The sequence below is a fragment of the Sarcophilus harrisii genome, chromosome 5 (assembly GCF_902635505.1).
Source record: "Sarcophilus harrisii chromosome 5, mSarHar1.11, whole genome shotgun sequence".
In the NCBI taxonomy this organism is placed as follows: domain Eukaryota; kingdom Metazoa; phylum Chordata; class Mammalia; order Dasyuromorphia; family Dasyuridae; genus Sarcophilus; species Sarcophilus harrisii.
This window is the reverse complement of record NC_045430.1, coordinates 86,916,335-86,938,982: the sequence shown is the minus strand read 5'-3', so window position 1 is coordinate 86,938,982 and position 22,648 is coordinate 86,916,335. Positions and strand designations below refer to the sequence as shown.

The 22,648-nt window shown below is 37.1% G+C and overlaps 1 protein-coding gene across 2 annotated transcripts in view; it reads right to left on the bottom strand.

The window, feature by feature from the left end:
- Positions 1-305: 305 nt before the first annotated feature.
- The window catches only part of TESPA1 (thymocyte expressed, positive selection associated 1), a 46,048-nt gene continuing 23,705 nt past the window's right edge, over positions 306-22,648 (bottom strand). The window contains exons 3-11 of one of the 2 annotated variants that reach the window (XM_023504299.2): positions 22,336-22,378; positions 14,871-14,920; positions 14,221-14,274; positions 13,067-13,103; positions 12,400-12,498; positions 11,240-11,448; positions 9,471-10,438; positions 8,812-8,908; positions 306-1,159 (exon numbers count right to left, since the gene is read on the bottom strand). In XM_023504299.2, the coding sequence (XP_023360067.1) occupies positions 1,050-1,159; positions 8,812-8,908; positions 9,471-10,438; positions 11,240-11,448; positions 12,400-12,498; positions 13,067-13,103; positions 14,221-14,274; positions 14,871-14,920; positions 22,336-22,378 (1,667 nt within the window). In that variant the 3' untranslated portion in view covers positions 306-1,049. The remainder of the gene's footprint in view (positions 1,160-8,811; positions 8,909-9,470; positions 10,439-11,239; positions 11,449-12,399; positions 12,499-13,066; positions 13,104-14,220; positions 14,275-14,870; positions 14,921-22,335; positions 22,379-22,648) is intronic. The other variant, XM_031937705.1, reaches the window with a different exon arrangement.

Sequence of the window (22,648 nt, the reverse complement as noted above, 5' to 3'; positions counted from 1 at the left end):
GTCTCTATTTCTGTTTCTGTCTCTCTGTTTCTGTTTCTGTCTCTGTCTCTGGGTGTTTCTGTCTCTGTTGTGTGATTTTCTGTGTTTCTGTCTCTGTTTCTTTGTCTCTGCCTCTCTATTTCTCTCTGTCTCTCTCTGTCTCTTTCTCTTTCTGTCTCTCTCCCCTCTCTCTGCTTCTTTTTCTCTCTTTGTGTGTCTGTTTCTCTGTTCTGTCTCTGTTTCTATTTCTCTCTCTGTGTTTCTGTCTCTCTTTGTATCTGTGTCTGTCTCTTCCTCTCTCCATATATGAATATGTATATATAGATACATATACACATGGATATTTACACACTGATATATGTATATGTGTACTATATTTACACACATGCCTATATGTTCACATATGTATATATATACACATTGCATATATGATCCTTTTTAGATGTAAAAAAATTCTTTTTATGCCTGGGGAGCCTTGTGTGCCTGGCTCTTTGAGGTCTAAGCACAAAGACCATGGAAAGGTTTGATGGATTTTTGTCATCATGTCAGTAACAACTTCATCGTTGAACAATACCTTCTTCCATGTTCTCCCAGGCATGACTGTGTCAGTTATCATGGGTGTCAGAGGTTTGGGATAAAGCTTCAAGGGTTAATTCCCTTCCTGGGTTCATTTCTATTCCTGAAGTGTCCACAGAATTATGACAGAAGGGGATGCTGTTTGAATTTCAGCATGAGTAGAATCAAATGGAACTTGTGTCAGGAAGATGCCTTCAGGAATTGGTCCTCTTCCTCTGGCATAATTTCTTTACAGATGTATACTAGTTGATGGCTGAAACTGTAAGACTCCATCAGTCTCTCTCCTCCTATCCTATTGATTCCTTCAGTCTGGAAATTTAGGGTTTGATTATGTTGCTCCCCAGGTACAACTTTCATCAGTCATTCCATCTTTTCCTTTTATCTTAGACGAAGAGTGTGATCTGGGAAACGAACCTCTGTCTAGATACCTTCTGCCTACCCCGGGGCTCTGTCATGTTCATATCAGGTGTCCTGAAAGTTCCTGGATCTAGGGACTAGATCCCTTGGAGAACCTTTTCATTTGAAAGATGGTCAAGTGGAGGGGGTTGCTCCTCTACAAAGCCACTGCTATCAGAGTGGGTACTGTTGGTGTGAAGGAGAAAGCCTGTAGTGGAGAAAAATAAGAGATCATAGGCAACTGGGATTAATTTTGAGAAGAGGTAGGGTAGGGAAAACTTAGATATCTCCCATAAGAATTCTCTTCTGATAATAGGATCAAAGAAGTACAAAAAGCCAGAATATTAGAGCCTGAAAAACAAATCTCATTTTACAGATGGGGGTACTGAGGCTTTATGATATGATATAATACATAACATTTATTATTAATATTCTTCAAGGTTACACAGGAGTAGGAATCCTCTGTATCTGACTCATCTAAGCTACTTTAGACTTCAACAGCTTTTGATTTTCCTAATCAGTAATGTCCCACTTCAAAAATCTTTTCTATTATTTTCCTATTCAGCCTTCTTTTCTCACCTCAGTATTTACATAGAAAATTTCCCCAACGTCAGAGATCTTTCCCTCTTAAAGCTAATGTCTGTACATGGATGTAGCTCTTTAACAAGGATGCAAACCATGGTCAGCCAAAAGAGTCTGCCAAGAAGGAAGGCTAAGCCATGTATCTGATCTAGCTAGATACTGACTTGGAGAGATAAAGGTCATGAGTTTGACCCTAATATAGACCAGTCTGCTTTTGTCCCTTCCACAGGCCTATATTGCATAGTAGAAATACTGCTGGGTTTGGATTTAGAAGAGTGACATTCAGGTCATAGACCTTAAGGATCACTTTGTCCAGTTTCTTCATTTTACAGATTAGAGAAATGACCTGACAGCATGGAGTGATCCTTGTTCCATCATTTTCTAATTCTCTGTCCTGGATGAGTGAGCTAATCTCTAGAAGATGGCAGAATTACAGAATTATAAAGGGACATCTTTTCCAAGCCTATCTGAAAAGAGATATCTCCTCTTTAACATTCCTGAAAAATGGCCTTTGTTTCAATACATCAAGTGTAGAGTAATCAACAATCACCTAAGTAAATACAGTCCACTTTTGAAGAGCTATGATTATGAGGAAGTTTTTTCTATAGAAATCTTAAATCTGTGTCTATTGCTCCTATTTTTACCTGCTGGGGAAAAGCAGAAAAAAAACTCACCTTGCTTTCCTAGGAAAGTCCTTGGGACACATGATGCCATTTATCATGTGCCCAACCTTTCCTACCCTGTGTCTTTTCTTCTCCAAACTAAACAAGTTTCCTTCAACCTGTCCTCATATGGAATGAACTTAAGCCCTTCCCTTTCCTGGCTGCTACCCTCTGGATATGTTCCAGCTTCAGAATGCCTTTCCTAAAACGTGGCACCAGGAATGGAATATAATACATCCAAGTTCCAGTGAGTACAAATAATGAATTCTGAGAACTGGTTTCATGTATTCAAGTATGTACCATTTGAAGGTATAATGATATAAAATATGGTAATTGATCCTAATTCAAAGGTGTATTCTAGATGTGGTCTACCTGGGACAGAGTAGAGAGGTAGGCTTTGCCTGGTCTGATGCAATCTAAGATTTGACCCTGAGTTTTCTCAACTGTACAATGGGATTAATAATCTTTCTCTCGGAGGATTGTTATGAGTGTCTAATGGAGGAATAATAATAAAGAAGCTTTAAGATTTGCAAAACACTTTATGTATACAATCCCATTTGAGTAATATGTGTGAATGTAATTTTTTTCCTTAATGTACATTGTAAGGTATCATTATTGCTAAGGATGGATAGAGCCTGGTAAACTTACCCTAGCTCAATGTCAGGTGTTGGGTGAGAAGTATCACCATTGTATACCATGGAGAGAGCGTATAGTGATACAACATAAGCAGAACGGTCATGATACAGACAATGCTGGAAGATAGGAGAATACAGACCCAGAAACAAAAAGTCCCAAGAGTATACTATACAGGCCAAACTGGATGGAATCTTACAGATCACTTTTTCCAATCCTATGAACTTAATAGAAAAAAAGCAGAGGTCCATATAGAGAGCTGAGGTGGTCAACCTCTTTTACCCCATGATTCTCCAGCTGTGACTCCTCTAGGGCAAAAGTATAATCTTGGGATGGCTTTCCTTTTCTCTCCAAGATGTGCTGATCTTCAGTTCATGTTTAGAAAAGCAGTCTTAATCCCAGTCAAAATATATCTACAAGTATCTAGTAATAGTTACCATGATATTTCTCAGGAGTATATAGAAATAATTTTAGAACATCCACTCTTGGGGAATGGCTAGCATGCTCTGATTCTCCTCTCCTAGCATAGAATATCAAAAGTTGACTTTAGGGATTGAATGAATCTCAAACTTGATTTCTTGAAGTGTCTCAAGGGCTGTCATAACAAAGAGGGATTAGACTTATTTTGCTTGGCCCTAGTAGGCAGAACTGATAGTGTGATTAGTGGAAAATTCAGAAAGATAAATGTCTACTTGAAATAAAAACTTCCCAAAGAACAATTTACAAAGAAGTAAAGAAAAAACGGACACTCATGAATATAATTTCTTCTACTAATATATATACTTTCTTGAAATTTCTTGAAACTTGTTATTATATATTTTGAATCCTCCCTAATGTTCTGCTGGACACATAACAATGTTCTCTTTTGGTTTGTATCCTTTTTCTGATTTTCTTTTTTCTTATTCTGTTTCTTTAAATAAAATAAATTTGGTTATCAAAAAACCATCCCAATAACTATACCTTTCCAAAATGAAATAAACTTATCAGATAATGCATTTCTTATTACTAGAAGTCTTCTTGTGGAAGCTAGATGACCATTTGTTGGGGATAATGTTAGGATTAATATTTAAATGTGGGTTGAACTGAAGATCTCTGGGGTCTCTTTGCCATTTGAGTTTTTTGGGGCTTTGAGGCCTTCAATATTAGACAAAGTCTGGCCCTGTCCTGGTTCTCCTGAAGGTGGGAACTGTCCAAAGAATAGACACTGCTTCAAGTAAAAGGGAAATGAAATATGAAGAAATTAAAGAATAGGCAAACAGTAAGCATTTATTAATCATTTTCTATGTGATAGACACTCTACTAATGAGGTGTTTGAAAGGGGTCTTTCTCAGAGAAGGGAAGGGATGGAAGAAGGCCCTCTACTTTCAGGAAAAGAAGGTATCAGATGAGTCATCTGAACTTGGAGCAATTGGAATGGATGAGATGATCTCGTTAGTAATTGTCAGAACCTCCCCTCACTCTTCCCCCACATAGACATGCCATATAGCTAGAAGTATGTGCACAGCTGTGCTCTGACATCATGAATCCAGGGGAGATAATTGCAGGCTGGGGGAGGCAGAGGTGGGATTGTTTTTCATTGATTAGAGACCCTGCTTTACTTATCTGTGCCTTTGGTGGAACAGAATGAATAATACTGTTGCATATTTTTAATAGGGTCTTTAATCCTAGAAGTACAGAGCTGTCCTTAGAATTATTTGCTTTCCTACTATCCCTTTAGCCTCAAAGGTTGAGGGGATAAAAGGAGGAGAAGAAAACTTACTGCTTCTGAAAAAAAGGCATTGGTTGTACCAAAGACTGGAGTGTAAGAAGGTCTGGTTAAGGTTAAGGAGTCATCATCTTATCTCTCCCCTTTCCTTAAAGTAGAACTATATACCAGGGGAATCACAGGTTCATGCATAGAATGTTTGAATTGTAAGAGTTCTTATAAATTATACCTCCTGAGTCTCTTATTGTAGAGAAGGAAGCTGAAACTCAAGAGATGGGATTCTACTTGCAAAGTCCACACAGGCACTTAATAATAGAACCAACACCAGAAATGGGATCTTCTGACTTCAGTAAAGTTGTTTTGTCCTGGGAGGAATTTTATTAACACAGGATCACACATTTAGATAAAAAAGAGACTTCAGAGGCTTCATTCTACAGATTCTACAGAAATTGAGGCTCAGAAAAAGCAAATGATTTGTTCAGGATCACAAAGCAGCAAGTGTTTAAGGTGGGATGTCTTTTTGAATCCAAGTCCAGTGCCCTATCAAATGATCCACATTCCCTCCCATTTTTCCAAGATCTCCAATGGGAAAATGTTTCATCATGAATTTTTGTTGCTCCTTTTGGAACTTAACTATTTCATTTCAAGACTTTTCAATTATATTTCCACATGTTCTAACTGAAACATAACTTCCTCTGTGGATATCCATTCATGATTCCTTTTCTGGGTATGATCTTCCCAATTTCTCTTCCTAACTTTCTGTATCTTAAGAGAATGGTCGGGGAATAGATGAACACTTCCTATAGATTTGACTGATATTCTCAGTTCTGCACAAGGGATCCAGAGAGACTCTTTGTCACTCCTCACAACAGCTCATAACTCTTACATCTGGTAGCTCAAGAAAATTCTATTTTAGCATTTATTATTGCAAGTCTGACACCTGGTGGGGAAAGAGCAGTTGAACACTTTAGGATATATAGTCAATTCAAAATTATTTTCCTTGTTAATACAGGGTATCAGAGATTCATAGAGGATAATAGCTAGAAGAAACCTTACTTAATCAAGCCCCCTTGATTTTACAGGCCCATGAAAATGAATTTAATTGTCCAGTAGGAGAATGGAGACTATCATAGACCTTGGCTCCACACATAACATCCTCTTTCTTTATTCCACAAAGTAAGTAAAGGAATGTTGAAGAATTACAATGATGTCAGACATTCCAAATAATTTCCCAAATATTTCTATTTCTCTTCAAAATTTCTAAAAGAAAATTAAAATCAAACCTATGATTTCATCTATGTGGGGGAATTTCCTCCATAGAGATCTTTTCTGTTAACTACTCTGCAGTCTTAGTAAGTTGCCTGGGATACTGAGAGTATAAATTGCCTTGGATTATACAATCAATATTTAACAGAGGTAAGACTCGATTTCAAAACTGGCCGTCTATATATTATTCCAAGCTGTCTCTCAGTAATATTTTATATGATGGCTTTGTGGGCAAAATCTTGATATATTCCAGTTTGTCAATGCTCTTTTCAAAATACAGGCATACCAAAATGGACATGAAACTCTAGATGTGATCTCTCTAGGGTAGAATATGCTTCTTTCAGTTTGGACTTTGTTAATTCAGTTTAAGGTCACCTTAACTTTTGGAGTTGACAAGCCAAACTGTTGATTCATATCTATTTGGCAATCTACAAGTACCCCTTAGTACTCCTCCCATTGGAAGGACTGCAAATTGGGTCTTTTTTCATTCTGTATTTGTTGGGTGACTTTTTTTTTTTTTTTTGGATTTAAGCTAAGTGTTAACATTTGTCCATCTGACAATTTCATTTTGACTCTTTAGGCTATAGATCTCTTTTTAGTCCCTAGCTTTGATCAAGCTTCCTCAGTTCTTTCTTTTCCTTCCATTGCTATTCTCAGCCTCCTATCTGAATGAATCCCTTGGCTCTCTTCAGTCTAGTTTACCCACTCTGCAGCAACTCTTAGCATTTATCTCTAATTGCCATTAGCAACTACTTTGTTTATTTACACACAAGTTGCCCCAAATATCCAATAATGAATTCCAGAGAGACAGACTGAGGGTAGTGTATGGAAAGCTAGGCTTGCCAATCAGAAAGATGAAGTTCAAGCCCTTACTCTGACGAGTAATGAGTGACCAAGGACACCACACTGACTTTCTCAGTACCCTCAGGCAATTTTCTATGACTTAAAATTACAGAGCAGATCTCCATGGAGGCAGCTTCCATTATAGGATTTGCCTACATTAATTAAAATACAGGTCAATACATATCTATCTATCATCTATCTTTACATAGATATGAAGAGATATATCTGAATGGATCTATGATTTATATTAATAATTGATAGCCTCCCTCCCTCCCTTCCCTCCCTTCCCCTCCCTTCCCCTCCCTTCCCTTCCTCCCTTCCTCCCTTCCTCCCTTCCTTCTTTCCTTCCTTCCTTCCTTCCTCCCTCCCTCCCTTCCTTCCTTCCTTCCTTCCTTCCTTCCTTCCTTCCTTCCTTCCTTCCTTCCTTCCTTCCTTCTTTCCTTCTTGCTTTTTCTAAATAAACAAAGTAAAAAAGAAGTAAAGTTCAAAGTAAAAAAGTTCAATGAATGGGCACCTTTCACTTTAAGCATATTCCTCTGGGAAACTAGCAGTTCTTTCCTTCCTTCCTTCATTTCTTCTTTCATTCATTTATTCCTTCCTTTCTTCTTATTTATCTATCTCAAAGTAACAGAAGTAAGGTGAGGATAATTTGCTGTTTTGGACTAACTGTTACAACTAAGGTTACCCTACTTTCACACACTTCCTCTATAGTATAGGGGTTTGCAAAAAAAAGTGGGTTGCATAGTAGAAAATATTTCTTAGTGCATATGAGTTTGGATTTCTCTGGTGCAAATCTTCTATATAAATGTTAATGATGACTAGAAAGAATTCTTTGGGTAAAATCAAGAAATTGGAGAAACAAGAATGAAGGGATTCAGAATCCTAGATAAAAAAAAGATAGAACTCAGAGGTAGGAGACAAAGGAAAGTAAATCAAAGAAGAAAGAATTGAGAGTTTACCAAGAACTAAGACTTATGTCACTTATAGAGTCAAAATGAACTTTTCATATGGACAAATTTAAATCCTGAACTTGGGTTCAAAAAACTCACCCTGGGAATGTAAGATGAAAAAGCAAGGTCTGACTTGGTGATAATTACAGCAACTCCACCCCCATCCCCACCCCTGTCCCCGCAAAAACATCAAACAACAAGTTAGGGGCAGCTAAGTAGTCCAGTGGATAGAGTACCAGGACATGAATTCAAATGACCTCAGACACTTAACACTTCCTAGTTATGTGACCCTGGGCAAGTCACTTAACCCCATTTGTCTCAGGGGGGAAAAAGTTTAGAAAGTTATATAAAAGAGAGAGTTGATTTATTTTCAGAGAGTAGAATATAGACCAGTGAACAGAAGTTGTATGGAGGCAATTTTTGGCTTAATTTAAAGAAAGACCTTCTATATTGGAATGATTTGCAAGTGGAGTAAGCCTTAGGAGACAGTAGATTCCCCATCATTGGTCAACTATTTTCAAATGGATTCTGATGATGATTTTTTAGTATGCTCTAGATAGCAGCATGGTTGGGTTGAATTGAGGGTCCTTTCAGCTATATAGTATGGCTTGGAGAGCACCTGTCTGCCTACACTGGGGAAAGAATTGGGAAAGCAGACACCTGCTTCTTTGGTGGCTAGAATGGGAATATCGGGGCATTTCAGCCTGGGCTATTAGAAGGAGATGGGGACAACTGGGTAGGAAAGACATATTTCATAGGGAACAATAGAGAGAAGGGATTGGATTAAAGATAGACAGACATCTCTATCAAAGACAGTTTGAATAAACTTGACAAAGATAATCTCAGTTCCTACTGCTTATGTCTGCTATCACCACCTATAAGAAATGTATGTCCTATTCAATTCTCATGCCTGTATTGAGATAGCTTTCATTATTCTGAAGACACTCAGCCCAAGGTGTTTGTTGAAGATAAAGGAGTTGTGAGAGAGGAGAGCAAGCAGATCCTCAATTCTATAGCTTCAAAAAAGAGGTCTAAGCTTTGAGTCATGATACCAGAAAATATCAGGCATGATTCCAAAATATGCAAGTTTCCTCTGGTTTCCCAAGTGTTAACTTATCAAGTGAGACTGAAAATAGATTTCAAGGGGATTTGTCCCCTTGGCTGTCTCACTTTAGGGACTCCCAGGGACCAGAATATTTTTTTCTTGAGGAATACTTACTTCTGTGCTTCCATCCAGAAATGGGTTGGGATAATGGGCAGAGACACTTAGGTTCAGTGGCCCAGTTTCTCTCTTCTTCATCACTATTGCTATGTACCTAATGGCAGGAAACATGAAAAGCCCTATAAGGAATTGTATTGGGTAAGATTGGTCTTGGTGGATAGTGCAATAGGGAGGCTAAAAGCTATTACCAACCAGAAAGCCTAAACTTACTTATTATGGGACAAAGAATTATGATAAAAGAATTCAGGTTCATTATCTCTAATTTTTTAAAATGTGAAGTATATATAGAATCATATACATATAGCATAGTTGACTGAGTCAAATGATTGGGTACTTTTTTGTATGCAGAATCCTGCTATTGATTGGGGCTCTCTCTAAAGGCAGAAATGAAGTCAAAAATTCCACAATCTGTCCAAAGTCTAAAGAAGGACAAAACATGGATTCCTTTCAGCTAGATCTATCCCTAGCGGTGCAGGACACAGCTCTACCTAAGTTGCTTGTATAAGTTAAGGTTCTCAGAGAGGGAATAACCTGATGTTCTTTTGCCTTTTATATATTTAGGTTCCATTTCTGTCATAACACTCAACAACATGACTATCAACCCTAGGGCAAGGATAAAAAAAAAAAACCCTTTCTTTCCAGTATTCCTCGCTCACCTCCTCCAAATCCAAGGAATCCCGTTGCTGTTCAGTGAACCTCTGAGGTATGGTATGGAGCAGGGCTGTCGAGCTCTTCCCCAATTCTTCCTCAGGGGCGGCCTGTTCTAAAGAGCTGACACTCCTCCCCTTAATACCTTCATAGTTCCTGTGAAACAGCCGCCTTCTTGCTTGTCCTTTAATACTTCCAGAATACCTGTGGCTCCTGCAAAGCTTCAGGGAACTATTAGCATCCTGCTCCTTGCTTAAATGTGTCTCCTTTTTGATTTGCTGGTCCCACAATTGTCTCTCTCTAGCCCAAATCATCTGTTCCTTAGCCTCTGTGCTCCACTCCAGACCTCCTCTAGTCTCTGGCTTTGCCATCTCACTGTCTGTGCAGTGGATGGATTGTTCAGTAGAGGCCTCCCAAATATGTGGAGTGAATACTGCGGGGGGTTGGTTAGTGATGTAAGTGTTACCCCATTTAGTGTTTCTCTGTTCTTCCAGATCCTCATTGTCCACGGTGTCTTCCTTTCTTATGTCCCTGCAATAGGAGGGCTTAGGGATAAGTCCCCCAGTTTGAAGAGGTGAGGGAATCCCCCACTGAGTCTCAACTCTGGAGCAGGGGTATAGAGCAGTCTTTCCACCTGTCCCCACATGGAGAGAAAGCCTATCTTCCCTCATTCTGTCCATTACTTCCCATACTACTTGATCCAGACTATTTCTTTTAGTCGAAGCAGAGGGTGGAGATGGTCCATCCCGAGGGGTTGTATACAGGCACATCTTGGATACTGCTTTCCGAAGGCGCTCCACAGGGGATCGGGCCTCAGGTTCTGGGGGATGGACCCGGATCAGGGGTGCATCAGCAGTACTGGGCCAGAATAATTGAGATGGCATGAATTTTTGGACAGGGGTCTTAGACACATAGGAGTAAAGGCAGAAAAAGGCATCAGCAGTGGTGGCCAGTGTTTGCACCTGCTTAAACCGACCTGTGGACACAGGGATAGAAGGCAGTGAACATGATGACGTATCATCAATAACTTCGAGCATCCCCTTGGAAACCTCTGGAGAAAGTCTGAAATCACTTTGGAAACTTTCCAGACATGATTAGAAACAAAGGCAGGATACTGACTAACTTCCCTGGATGAATTTATAATTCAGAGAATCTCAGAATTCTCAGGGTCCCCAGAGGCTATCTGGGCCAATCTGTATCTGAACAAGAATAATCTCTTCTACAAATAATCCAACAAGCCGTCGCTCAATTCCTTGCTTGAAGATCTTTGTTAATGGGGAACTCACTCCTTCTTGAGGGAGCCCATTACACTTTTAAAAAGCCTTGTTAGAGAAATTTTTCTGAGTTGAGCTGCTCCAAGTTCCACCTTAAGAGGTGAAGCTCAGTGCCTTTTTTACTGTGCTATTCAGCCTCCAATCACTTATCTTTCTTCCCTGATCCTGATTGAGAGAAAATGGATCTAAATTATATCCAAAAAGACTGCCCTAGTATAAGGGGAAAATCCCAAAGATTTAGAATAAGAAGAGGATGGTTCAAAACCCTGCTACTTGCTACCTGTATGATCTTAGCTAAATCACATCACCTCCTCCCTTCATTTTCCTAATCTATAAAAATAAGAATTTAAATTTAATTCTAGATTATGATCAGACCTTTAGGAATCCAGCCAAGAAATACTGGGATGTATGGTCAAGAAGATTGTCTGCCTGAACTTAGAGCATTCAGCCTTTGTGGGGGCATGAGGGAGGAGAGTGGAAGACTGACCTTCAGTGACACTTACTGGCCAGCATCAAGCAGGGGTCTTCCATTTCTATCCTTTGTACCTGAGCCTTAAGGAACACCTGAAAGTCAATGCCCTTTGCCTGGGAGGGGGTAGTGAAGAAGCGGGCAGGAATTCGAGATGCTGCTCTATGATTGTCTTGAGCAAAGCCCAGGCTGAAGAGGACATCTTCTGCATCTTCCTGAACTTTGTCCAGAATCTCTGAAATGCTATGGAAAGAGAAAGATGGAGTCAGTGAGAACACCCTATGCCAATGAGTTTTATTACAGGGAAAAAAGAAGGAAGGAAGGCAGAGAGGGGTACAGGGAGGAAGGGAAGAAATGAAGGAGAGAAGGAAAGAGACAAGGAAGGGAGGGAGGGAGAAAGGAGGGAGGGAAAAAGGAAGGGAGGGAAAAAAGGAATGAGGGAGGGAGGGAGGGAAGAAAATCCATTTTGCATCTTAGCTTCTATACATCCTAGCTGGGCCAGTCATCTCACCTCTCATATTTTCAGTTTCCTTACCAGTGAAAGCAGTTATACAATCTAATTCCACAAGGTTGTTATGAAGAAAGTACGTTCCAAATCTTAAATGACTTAAAAAATCTAAGCCCATGTTCTTTCTCTGCCTACTCCTGCCACTAGGACTTTAACTGCTCAATAATTCTATCTGCAAAATAATCCCTTATTATTCTAAGGATGCATTTATACCCAAGTCTTTCAGGTATCCTTGCTTCCCATTTTCCAATAAAGAAACTGAGGCTCAACAAAATTATTGGCTTGGGGTCACGAAATTGTTAGGTGGGAATATGATTTAAAAATCAAATGTGCTTCTATAAATATTTATTTTGACTTGCTTATTTTTTACTGGCACCATTAAGGCTACTTATTAACTAGTCAACTCTCAGTCCTGCAATGTTACTATGTTAGTGTTGTCTTTTCAAGACTAATAAGTCTAATGCTCAAAGGGTGTCTATTTTTCAAATTGGACTCAAAAATGGGATAGGACAGAAATGAATGAGTTGTAATCATTCATTTGATATTAATTCCTATTTGTCAATTGAGAAATGATTATTTGAACCTCAGGAAATAGGTCCTAAAAAGAGATTGAAAAAAGAAGAAGGCAGACTCAAAGTGGCTTGAAAATTTTGTTTCCATTCCCAGATCTGCCATGCATTTCCTACCTTGAACTAGTTTTGTTGGTTCCACTGGTCATATTACTAGATGCCATACTGCAGCCAAGATTGAATAGATGTCCTGGCTTGGTTGTCTCCAGGAAACTCCTGCAAGGATTAAAGTTGCTGTTGTCAACCTCTATTCCAAGAAGTTCCATCTATTATAATTCTTCCCTAGGGTATTCTCAGTAAAATGGATGATGGCAGTGGTGGTGGGAGTTATGATCTAATTGCCACCTGGATCCCCTTCTGGATATTCCTATCTTCCAATGGACCCTCCAACTCCTTCTCTGGACATCACCTCAATTCCCTCTTAATGTCTTTTTCCCCTCTATCTGGTTACCTACCTGTTCGTATGGACCACTTTCATCCTCCATTAAGTACTCTCATTCTCTTCTAAACAAACTCATTCCTTCTGGTGGATATTCTCATTCCTAGTCTATTTAGCCAATTTGCATGAGCTGTTAGTGGCCAGAGGGACCACAGAGTCTCACTTGGTATTTTTGAGTTCCATGGGCAGTATTTTCAGTATGGGATGGTGTAGGCCTATGACATCAGGCCAGGGTAACATAAGGAATATGTATTTGGGGTGTTCTACAGGAGAGATGGAAGTATCCTGAGCCCATCTGTCTGGTTGCCAGGCAGGACATTCCTTGGAATGGCTTTCATCACTCACCTGGAAAGGGATTTGCCATTGGATGCTAAAAGAATTGCTGAGGGGTGGAGAAGAAAGGAAAAGAAAACAAGGAAACAATGAAAAAAGTGGTCAGTTTTCCATCTTGTCCCAATCTGACTCGCCAGTCCTTCTTTCTTTGTTCCTTTCTACTTCTACCTGGAACATCTTTTATATTCCTGTTTTTCCATCTCTGAGAGTAACTACTCTATCCTATCAGTTTAATGAGAAGGAATTGTAAACTGAATGAATGCTCATAAATTGGGGAATGGCTGAATTAGTTATACTATATGAATGTAATGGAATATTATTGTTCTATAAGAAATGATGAGCAGCCTGATTTCAGAAAATCCTGGAAAGACTTACTGATGCTGAGCAGAGATTCTGCTCTGATAAGTGAGCTGAATCAGGAGAACATTGTACATAGTGATAGCAAGATTATGTGATGATCAATTGTGATACCTAGCTCTTGTATCAATCAATACATTATCCATGACAATTCCAATAGACCTGGGATGGAAAATGCTATCTGTGTCCAGAAAGCACTGTGGAGATGGAATGTGGATTGAAGCATACTATTTTTTACCTTTTTTATTTGTTTGCTTTTTCTTGTATTTTTCTCTCCTTTGCTTTGAGTTTTCTTTTACAACATAACTAATATGGAAATATGTTTAAAATGATTGTACATGTATAAACTATATCAGATTGCTATCTTGAGAAGAGGGAAGGAAGGGAGAGGGAGAAAATAAAATTTGCAATTCAAAATTTTATAAAACTGAATGTTGAAAGCTAACTTTATGTGTAATTGGAAAAATAAAATACTAATGAAGAACAGAAACTTTAAGTAATTTGCATTAATATGCCACTCCTTTGAAAATCAATTTTTTAAATTTATTTTTAAAAGCTTAGATATAGGGATGCTAAGGGATGCATTTCTAATAGCAGAATTTCAGAAAGGGGTGTGTGTGTGTGTGTGTTTATGTATGTATGTATTTGGATTGGAGGCTTTTCTGCATAATTCAAATTTCAGGTAGGCCCCATTAATCTAAAGTAGAAAGATAACCTAATCCCTCACCAGAGCCCATATTCTAAGCCTGTTCTCTTGATAATCTCCTCATGATAGGGTGATATTCCACCCTAAACCCTTTAGCTCTTACCTTCTGCTCCCAAGGTCAGGTCATCATCAAAACTGGCTTCATGGCTGGGACATCCTTAGACAAAACCAAAAAACCAAGAGAATCTCAGTCAAAGGAAACTTGCTTTTCCAAGACATAGGAAAATAGAAGGGCCTATATGTATACAACCATACATACATGCAAGCAAAATCATAATATATAAAACTGCACATAAACTCATGAGTAAGTATGCATACTTGTACACACAAATGAACCACGAATCTATGCATATTCATCTATGTATATCTATGTATATTCATTAAATATACATCCCTTCCCCTATTTCCAGCCCCCACAATCAATTACCCACAATCACAATCACTGTGAACTCCTTAAGAGAAGGGATTATCTATTGCCTTTCTTTGTATCCCTAGTGCTCAGCACAGTGTCTACCACATAGTAGGTGCTTAATAAATATTTATTGACTGATTAGTAATGTGAACAAGAGTTATGTTGTCATTTGAAAAATGTACATGGAGAAGATCAATTGATCCATACTTAGAGCTAATTGTAATCTCCTACCTGAGCTTCTAGAGATCAATGGCCTATATTTGCCAGAAAATACATAGTTTTTTAAAAAATTAGTCAGAATTAACAAAGAGAACAAAGAAGCAAATAGATTTAGTACTCACCACCATAGATGGACAGATTGAGCTCTTCAGGAAACCCTTCCTCCGAGAATCTGAAATACAGAAAAAGATTTGTGCTATTTTATCATAAAGATCATAGAATTTTCCTGGAAGCTAGATGGCAACTCATGTTTCTCCCAGGTTAATAGAGGTGCTAAATGAAGCAAACAGAATCAGGAGAACATTGTAAACAGTAACAGAAAAATTATATGACGATCAGCTGTGGTAGACTCAACTCTTTTCAGCAATAAATTGATCCAAAACAATTTCAAGAGACCTGGGATGGAAAATGCTATTTGCGATTAGAGAGAGAACTATGGAGATAGAATGTGGATTGATGCATACCATTTTCACCTTTTAAAAAAAAATTCATTTTCTCTTTTTTGTGTTTTTTCCCCTTTTGCTCTGAGTTTTCTTTTATAACATGACTAGTATGGAAATACACTTAAAATGTAAATACATAAACTTTATCAGATTGTTTGCTGTCTTGAGGAGAGGGAAAGTAAGGGAGGGGAAGAAAATAAAGTGGAACTCAAAAATCTTACAAAATTGAATGTTGAAAATTATCTTTACTTGTAATTGGAAAAATAAAATACTATTGAACAACAATAAAAAGAGCTTCTATTCAGATGGTTTCTCCAACCCCTCATTCTTTGTATCTAACTCTAGTCTCTCTCCTGAGTACCCACATCACCAAGTGTCTTTTGGATATTCCACATTGGATGTCCCAAAGTAATCTTAAATGCAAAATATCCAAATTCGAATTCATCTTTTCCAGCAAATTCTCTCTTCACCCCAACTTCCCTATTATTGTCTACAATACCATCAGTTTCTCAATTATTCAGGTTTGCTGCCTCAGAATTCTCTCTGACAGAAACTATATTTTGTCATTTCAACTTTCACAACTCTCATTATATGTCCCTTTTCTTCACTTACACAGACCCCACTCTAGTTCAGATCTTGCCTTCTCCATTCTTTAAGTTTTCTCCATTGTTTAGTCTTTCCAGTCTCCCCCTATTCATCTGCCAAAGTAATTGTCCTAAAGATTCAGATTGTCCACATCATATCTTACCCTTACTCAAAAACAAACAAACAAACAAAAACAAACAAAACACTCATCATTTCCTAAATTCTTCCTGCCTTTCCAAGTTTTTGTTTTTGTTTTTATTTTACTCCCATAAATACTGTAATCAAGTTCCCCACTGGCCTCCTTGCTGTTCCTAGCATATGACACTCAATTTCCTATTTTCATACCTTTATATTGGCCATTGCTCATCATTGTAATGCTCTCCTTCAACCTGTTAAGTTTTGTTGTCTTCACTCATGAATCAGTTCATATCCCTCTCTCAATCTTCTTTTTATATCTGGTGTGTTCTTCCCTATTAGAATGTGAGCTTTTTGAGGATGTAGCCTGTTTTTGCCTTTCTTGCACTTAGCATATTGCTTGGCTCATAATAAGTATTTAATAAATGCTTTTTGATTGGCTGATTTCCCATGTCAGAGAGCTGTCAGGTTTCTCATGTTGTGCAAGGAATGGCAAAGAGTGTTTGCTTCATATTCCCACTGAGTTGACTCTTGATTGAGGTTAAACTAGAGATATAGATTAACTAGATTTTAACAAAGCATTTGACAGCATTTCATGCTTCCTTAAGGGTGGTAAGCTATGAGCTAGATGATTATATAATTATATAATTAGGTAGTTTCAAAACCAGTTGAATGATTAGCTCTATATGGAAAAATGTTGCCTATCAGATCTATAGATAAGGGAACAGTTTATGAATAACCAAAACATAGAGAGGATTAGAGGAAGTAAAGAGATAATTTTGATTACATGACATTTAAAAACTTTTATGCCAATAAAACCAATATAGCTGAAATTAAAAGTAACACTGGGAGAAAAAAAAAACATTTATAGTAAGTTTCTCTGACAAAGGTCTCACTTTTTAAATGTATGTGGAATTGAATCAAATTTATAAAAATAAGTAACATTCTCCACTTGATAAATGAGGAAAAGATATGAATAGGCATTTTTTCAGAAGAAAGAATAAAAATTAAGAATAATTATATGAAAAAAAATACTCCAAAATCACTAAGAATTAGAGAAGTGAAAATTAAAGCAACCCTAAGGTATGACTTTACATCTATCATCTTGGTAATATAACAGAAATGGAAAATGACAAAAGTTGGAGTAGATGTAGGAAAATGAGTGCACTAATACACTGTTAGTGGAATTCTGTTCCAACCATTCTGAAGAATAATTTGTAAGTATGTCTTTGACTCATCAGAGCCACTACTAGCTCCATATTCCAGAGATCAAAAAAAAAAAAAAGAAAAAGAAAAAGGACTTTTATGTTCAGAAATATTTATATCAGCTTTTTTTGTAGTAACAAAGAAATGGAAATTAAAGGGATGCCCATCAATTGGAGAATGGCTAAACAAGTTGAGGTATATGATTGTGATGGAAAACTCTTGCGTAGTAAGAAATAAGGAAGGGTGGTTTCAAAACCTGGGAAGACTTATATGAACTGCTGCAAAGTGAGCAGAACTAGGAGAACATTGTATACAGTAAAAGTGTTGTAGTGCTAATTAACTGTGAAAACTTGACTATTCTGAGCAACACAATGATCTACAACAATTCCAAAGTGCCATTCACTCTTTGAGAGGTAAACTTTGATACAGATTAAAGCATTTCTCCCACCTTGTCCCCTCTCTCCCACTACTTTCATTTTTCTTGCTCATGGGTATTTCTTTTTTTTTTTTGTATTGTGGCTAATTTGGAAATGTTTTCCATGATTTCAAATATATAATGGGTATCAAATTGCTTGCCTTCTTAATGAGTGGGAAAGAGGCTGAAGAGAGGAAGTAAACTGGGAGCTCAAAAGAAAAGAAGTAATTTAAAAAAAAGAATAATTTACTTCAAAGAATGGTTGGTAATGAGTTAAAATTACGATAGAGAAAGGTCCTTTGAAAAATCTGTCCTTAGTTATTTTTCCATATATTTATTTTTGATTAACACTAGAGATGAAGGCCTAGATGACACACTTTAAAAATTTGCCAATGATGACTATTAGAACAGGCAACTTTTGTATCAAATTACAGAGTTGATGAGAGAAAAGATAGGCTAGAATTTTGAGCTGAATCTAATATGATTATAATAGAATAAATGAAATAATCAATTATACAGACAACATGGGGAAGATGTGATTAGATATCAGTTCATCTGAAAGATAAATGAGGCTTTTAGCAAACTATAATCTCAAAATGAGTCAACAATAAGTGAGATAGCAAGCAAAGAAAAATCCCCCTAAAACTACCAAACCCGCAAACTTAACCTAATCTAATCTTTGGCTACATTAAGAGTAGCACAGTATTCAGAACAAGGGAGTACTATCATACTCTGCCCAAGACAGTTTAATTCTTGTGCCACATTTTAGGAAGGGCATTGATAAGTTGCAGAGATCCCATGGGAGAGCAATGGGGATAGCAAGTGACTTCAGAATCTAAATATTTGTGGAAAGAACTAGGGATGGTTAGCCTGGAGAAAGCACTATAGCTATCTTCAGACATTTGAAGTTCTATCATTTGGAATAAGGATCAGAAGGCAAAGAGAAGTGGGTGAGAAAAGCAAAGGAGAAGATATAGGAGTAAGTTTTCATTATTAGAGCTACCTAAAAATGTAATGGGCTCTGTCAGAACACTTCCAGGTCCCTGTCACTATAAATGTTGGGGCAAAAGCTGAGTACATTTTTGATGTTGTTGCTGGTTTTGTTGTAGGGTTAGAGTAGTAAATAGTCTGAGAGATTTTTTTAAATTTTGAAACTGTGATTCTATGAGTACCATAACATTATTCAAATTCAGGTCTTCCGACTTTAAAACCAGTAGGATATCTGTATTCTTATGTTGACATGAGAATTTATTGGGTTCAATTGAAAAGATAAAGGGGCTTGGAGAGAAAATATTGATACTAACAAAGAGAACCAGCTCCCTAGTATCTGCAGTGTTGATTTCCCAAGGCTAATTTTAAATCTAAGAGAGTAGGAGGGATGATATGCTTCTTATTGCGTCAAAGAAATCCTTATGTAATCCTATGATTTCTTATTTACAACAATTCTACTGTTGCATGTGCTCAAAGATTGTCATAAGATTTTAAAATGAGCTCCAGTTAAATAGATTACATTGTAGGAATACCACAGGAATTATACTTTTTTTTCTTTCTCTTTCTTACTTGCTTTCTTCCTTATTTCTCTCCAAGCAACTGGGGGTAAGTTATTTGCCCAGGATCACCCAGCTAGTAAATGTCTGAGGTTGGATTTGAACTCAGGTCTCCTGACTTCAGATCCTATGTTCTATCCACTGTACTATCTAGAACCTCATAGAAATCCATAGGTTCTACTCTAAAATCAGTCTGGAAATATCCTTTGGATGATCTATTGTGTTGTATTAACCATGCCACAACTTCCCAACTTATTTGTTTTAACCAATATATTATTTTATTTTGGGGTATTTTAGATAGAATTTACATTTTCACAGGGATTTATGACTTAAAAGAGTAATTTACTTATTATAGTTACTTTGCCTTCTAATTTCAAATCATAAAAATCGTCTGAATATGTAGAGCAAGTATTATCAGTCCCATTTTATAGATGTGGAAATGTGATACACATATGTAAAACACCTTGCCCATGGCTGCATTGCTAGTAATTGTCAGAATTGGGACTTGATTTCAGGTCTTCTGTCTCACTGACCCTCATAAACAGCAAGCAGAATATTTAGATTAATACTAATCACAACCCATATCTAATACCATATACCAAGATAAGGTCTAAATGAGTTCATGATCTAGACATAAAGTCTAGATATTATAAACAAATTAGAAGAATATAGGATAGTTTACCTCTTAGATCTGTGGAGGAGGAAGAAATTTATGACCAAAGAAGAACTGGAGATCATTATTGATCACTTAATATAAATAGTATTAGTATTGATTAGTATTGATCACAAACAAAACTAATGTAGATAAGATTAGAAGGGAAGCAATAAATTGGGAAAACATTTTTACATTCAAAGGTTCTGATAAAGGCCTTATTTCTAAAATATATACAGAACTGACTCAAATTTATAAGAATTCAAGCCATTCTCCAGTTGATAAATGGTCAAAGGATATGAACAGACAATTTTCAGATGAATAAATTGAAACTATTTCTACTCATATGAAAAGGTGTTCCAAATCACTATTGATCAGAGAAATTCAAATTAAGACAACTATACACTTCTCAGATTGGCTAAGATGATAGGAAAAGATAATGATAAATGTTGGAGGGGATGTGGGAAACCTGGGACATTGTTGGTGAAACCGTGAACAGATCTAGCCACTCTGGAGAGCAATTTGAAACCATGCTCAAAAAGTTATCAAACTGTGCATACCCTTTGATCCAGCAGTGTTTCTACTGGGCTTGTATTCCAAAGAGATCTTAAAGGAGGGAAAAAGACCCACATGTGCAAAAATGTCTGTGGTAGCTTTTTTTGTAGTGGCAAGAAACTGGAAACTGAGTGGATGCCCATCAGTTGGAGAATGGCTGAATAGATTATGGTACGCGAATGTTATGGAATATTATTGTTCTGTAAGAAATGACCAGCACGATGATTTCAGAGAGGCCTGGAGAGACTTACATGAACTGATGTTAAGTGAAATGAGGAGAACCAGATCATTATACATGGCAACAACATTACGATGTTCATGATGATTATATACAATGATCAATTCTGATGGACATGGTTCTCTTCAACAATGAGATGATTCAAACCAGTTCCATTTGTTCAGTGATGAAGAGAGCCATTTACAGAGAGGACTGTGGGAACTGAGTGTGGTTCATAACATAGCATTTTCACTCTTTTTGTTGTTGTTTGCTTGCATTTTATTTTGTTTCTCTTTTTTTCTTGTGTGGCACGATAATTGCATAACTATGTATGCAAATATTGAATTTAACATATTTCTACCATGTTTAACATGGATTGGACTACTTGCCATCTAGGGGAGGGCGTGGGGAAAGAGGGGAGAAATTGGAACACAGGGTTTTGCAAGGGCTAATGTTGAAAAATATGTTTTGAACTATAAAAAGCTTTAATTTAAAAAAAGGAATAAGAGAAATGTGAATCATAAAAAAAGATTAATCACAAGCACAAAAGTATTTCCTGGTTGTTGTTATTGTTGTTGTTTAGTCATTTTTCTTGTGTCTGACTCTCCACGAGCTTATTTAGGGTTTTCTTGGCAAAGATACTAGAGTAATTTGTCATTTCTTTCTTAAACTCATTTTATAGATATGGAAATTGAGACAAACAGGTTAAATAATTTGTACAGGGTCACACCTAGTGTTTGAAGCTGGATTTGAATTCAGGTTTTCCTGACTCCAGGCGTGGCACTTTATCCACAGTGCTATTTGCCTGCCTGTTTTCTAGCATGAGATATTAAAGAAATGGTTTCAGAATGTGTAGACTTTGTGCTCTTAAATGAAGCTTAATTATAGCATCCAATCCATCACTTTGACCTTAATATAACAGAGTCTCTCTTAGTGAAATTTTCATTTGTATGTTTTATTGATGCCTTTGTTTTTTTATAACAGTCATTTCTTTATATATATCCTGTCCACAACAGAAGATTTCCTTGCTACAAAGAAAAACATGAAGCACAATCTAATCTATAGTAATTTAAGGTGATGAGATTTAGATTTTGAAGTGATCTTATAAAGCAGATCATTTAGGTCAGCCTATGCAGAAGAGGAAACTAAAACTCAGAGAGATAAAATGCTCAAGGTAGAGAAAAACCCAAATCTAATTTTCTTTGTCCTATGCCATGGAAGAAGGAGATGCCAAAAATATTTTCTAGCTTTATGTCTATATCTATGTCTATGTCTATATATTTATTTTTATGTCTGTTTACTGTTATGCCTAAGATTTCAAATATTTAGCTTGAGCACTCCATCTAGTTCTACTCCTAGCTTCCCCAGAAATACTGTTTCTAGAAAAATGTCTTCCCTCTAATTCTTAGTTTCTCATTCAATATTCTTGTTCCATATACAGCTGAATTATTCTTTAGAAAAAAATATTAAGTTTCTGTCTCCCTTTATTTTAGCCCACAAGTCCCCAGAATAATAAATAAGAAAATTGTAAATCCCAAATAAGGGTCACTTAGCCATTCAGTTCCCAATTCTAATCCTTTCTGCCAACCTACATCCCAATCCCAAACTCAAATCCTTACTTACATCTTAACCTGCAAAACTCTAGGCCCATATTCCATCCATTAGTTCTAATCCTAAAGTCTTGCATCAAATGTAGGATACACTTTTCAATCTTAGGCACTCTCTTACAGTCTCTTTCCAAATTCAGAGATTGAAAGTTTAAGGTAGGAATTAGGGAACTCATCTCTTTCTCACTTTATTTTGCCTCCCACAGGCCATGCTTCTGTACTTACCCACAGTCCTGCAGCCAATCTTCAATCTTATTTGTGGGACTCTCTAAAGAAATCAGAAATCAACAAGACTAAATCAGTGAGAAAATCAAAGTAAACTAATACCCTTTCTCAGTCTGCTCTTCCTACATTCCTCTACCTGTCTCATTATCAATAGCCACGCAATTCAGTCTTAGTGACATAGTACTTTTAGTACTTAGACTTGTCTTTTCTTTGAAAGATTCAATACAATAAAAGTATTATTTCTCTTGTTTAGTTGGATGACCTTCCCAATGTAAGCTAGGTGACTACCTTGGGAAGTAGGGCAATGTTTATT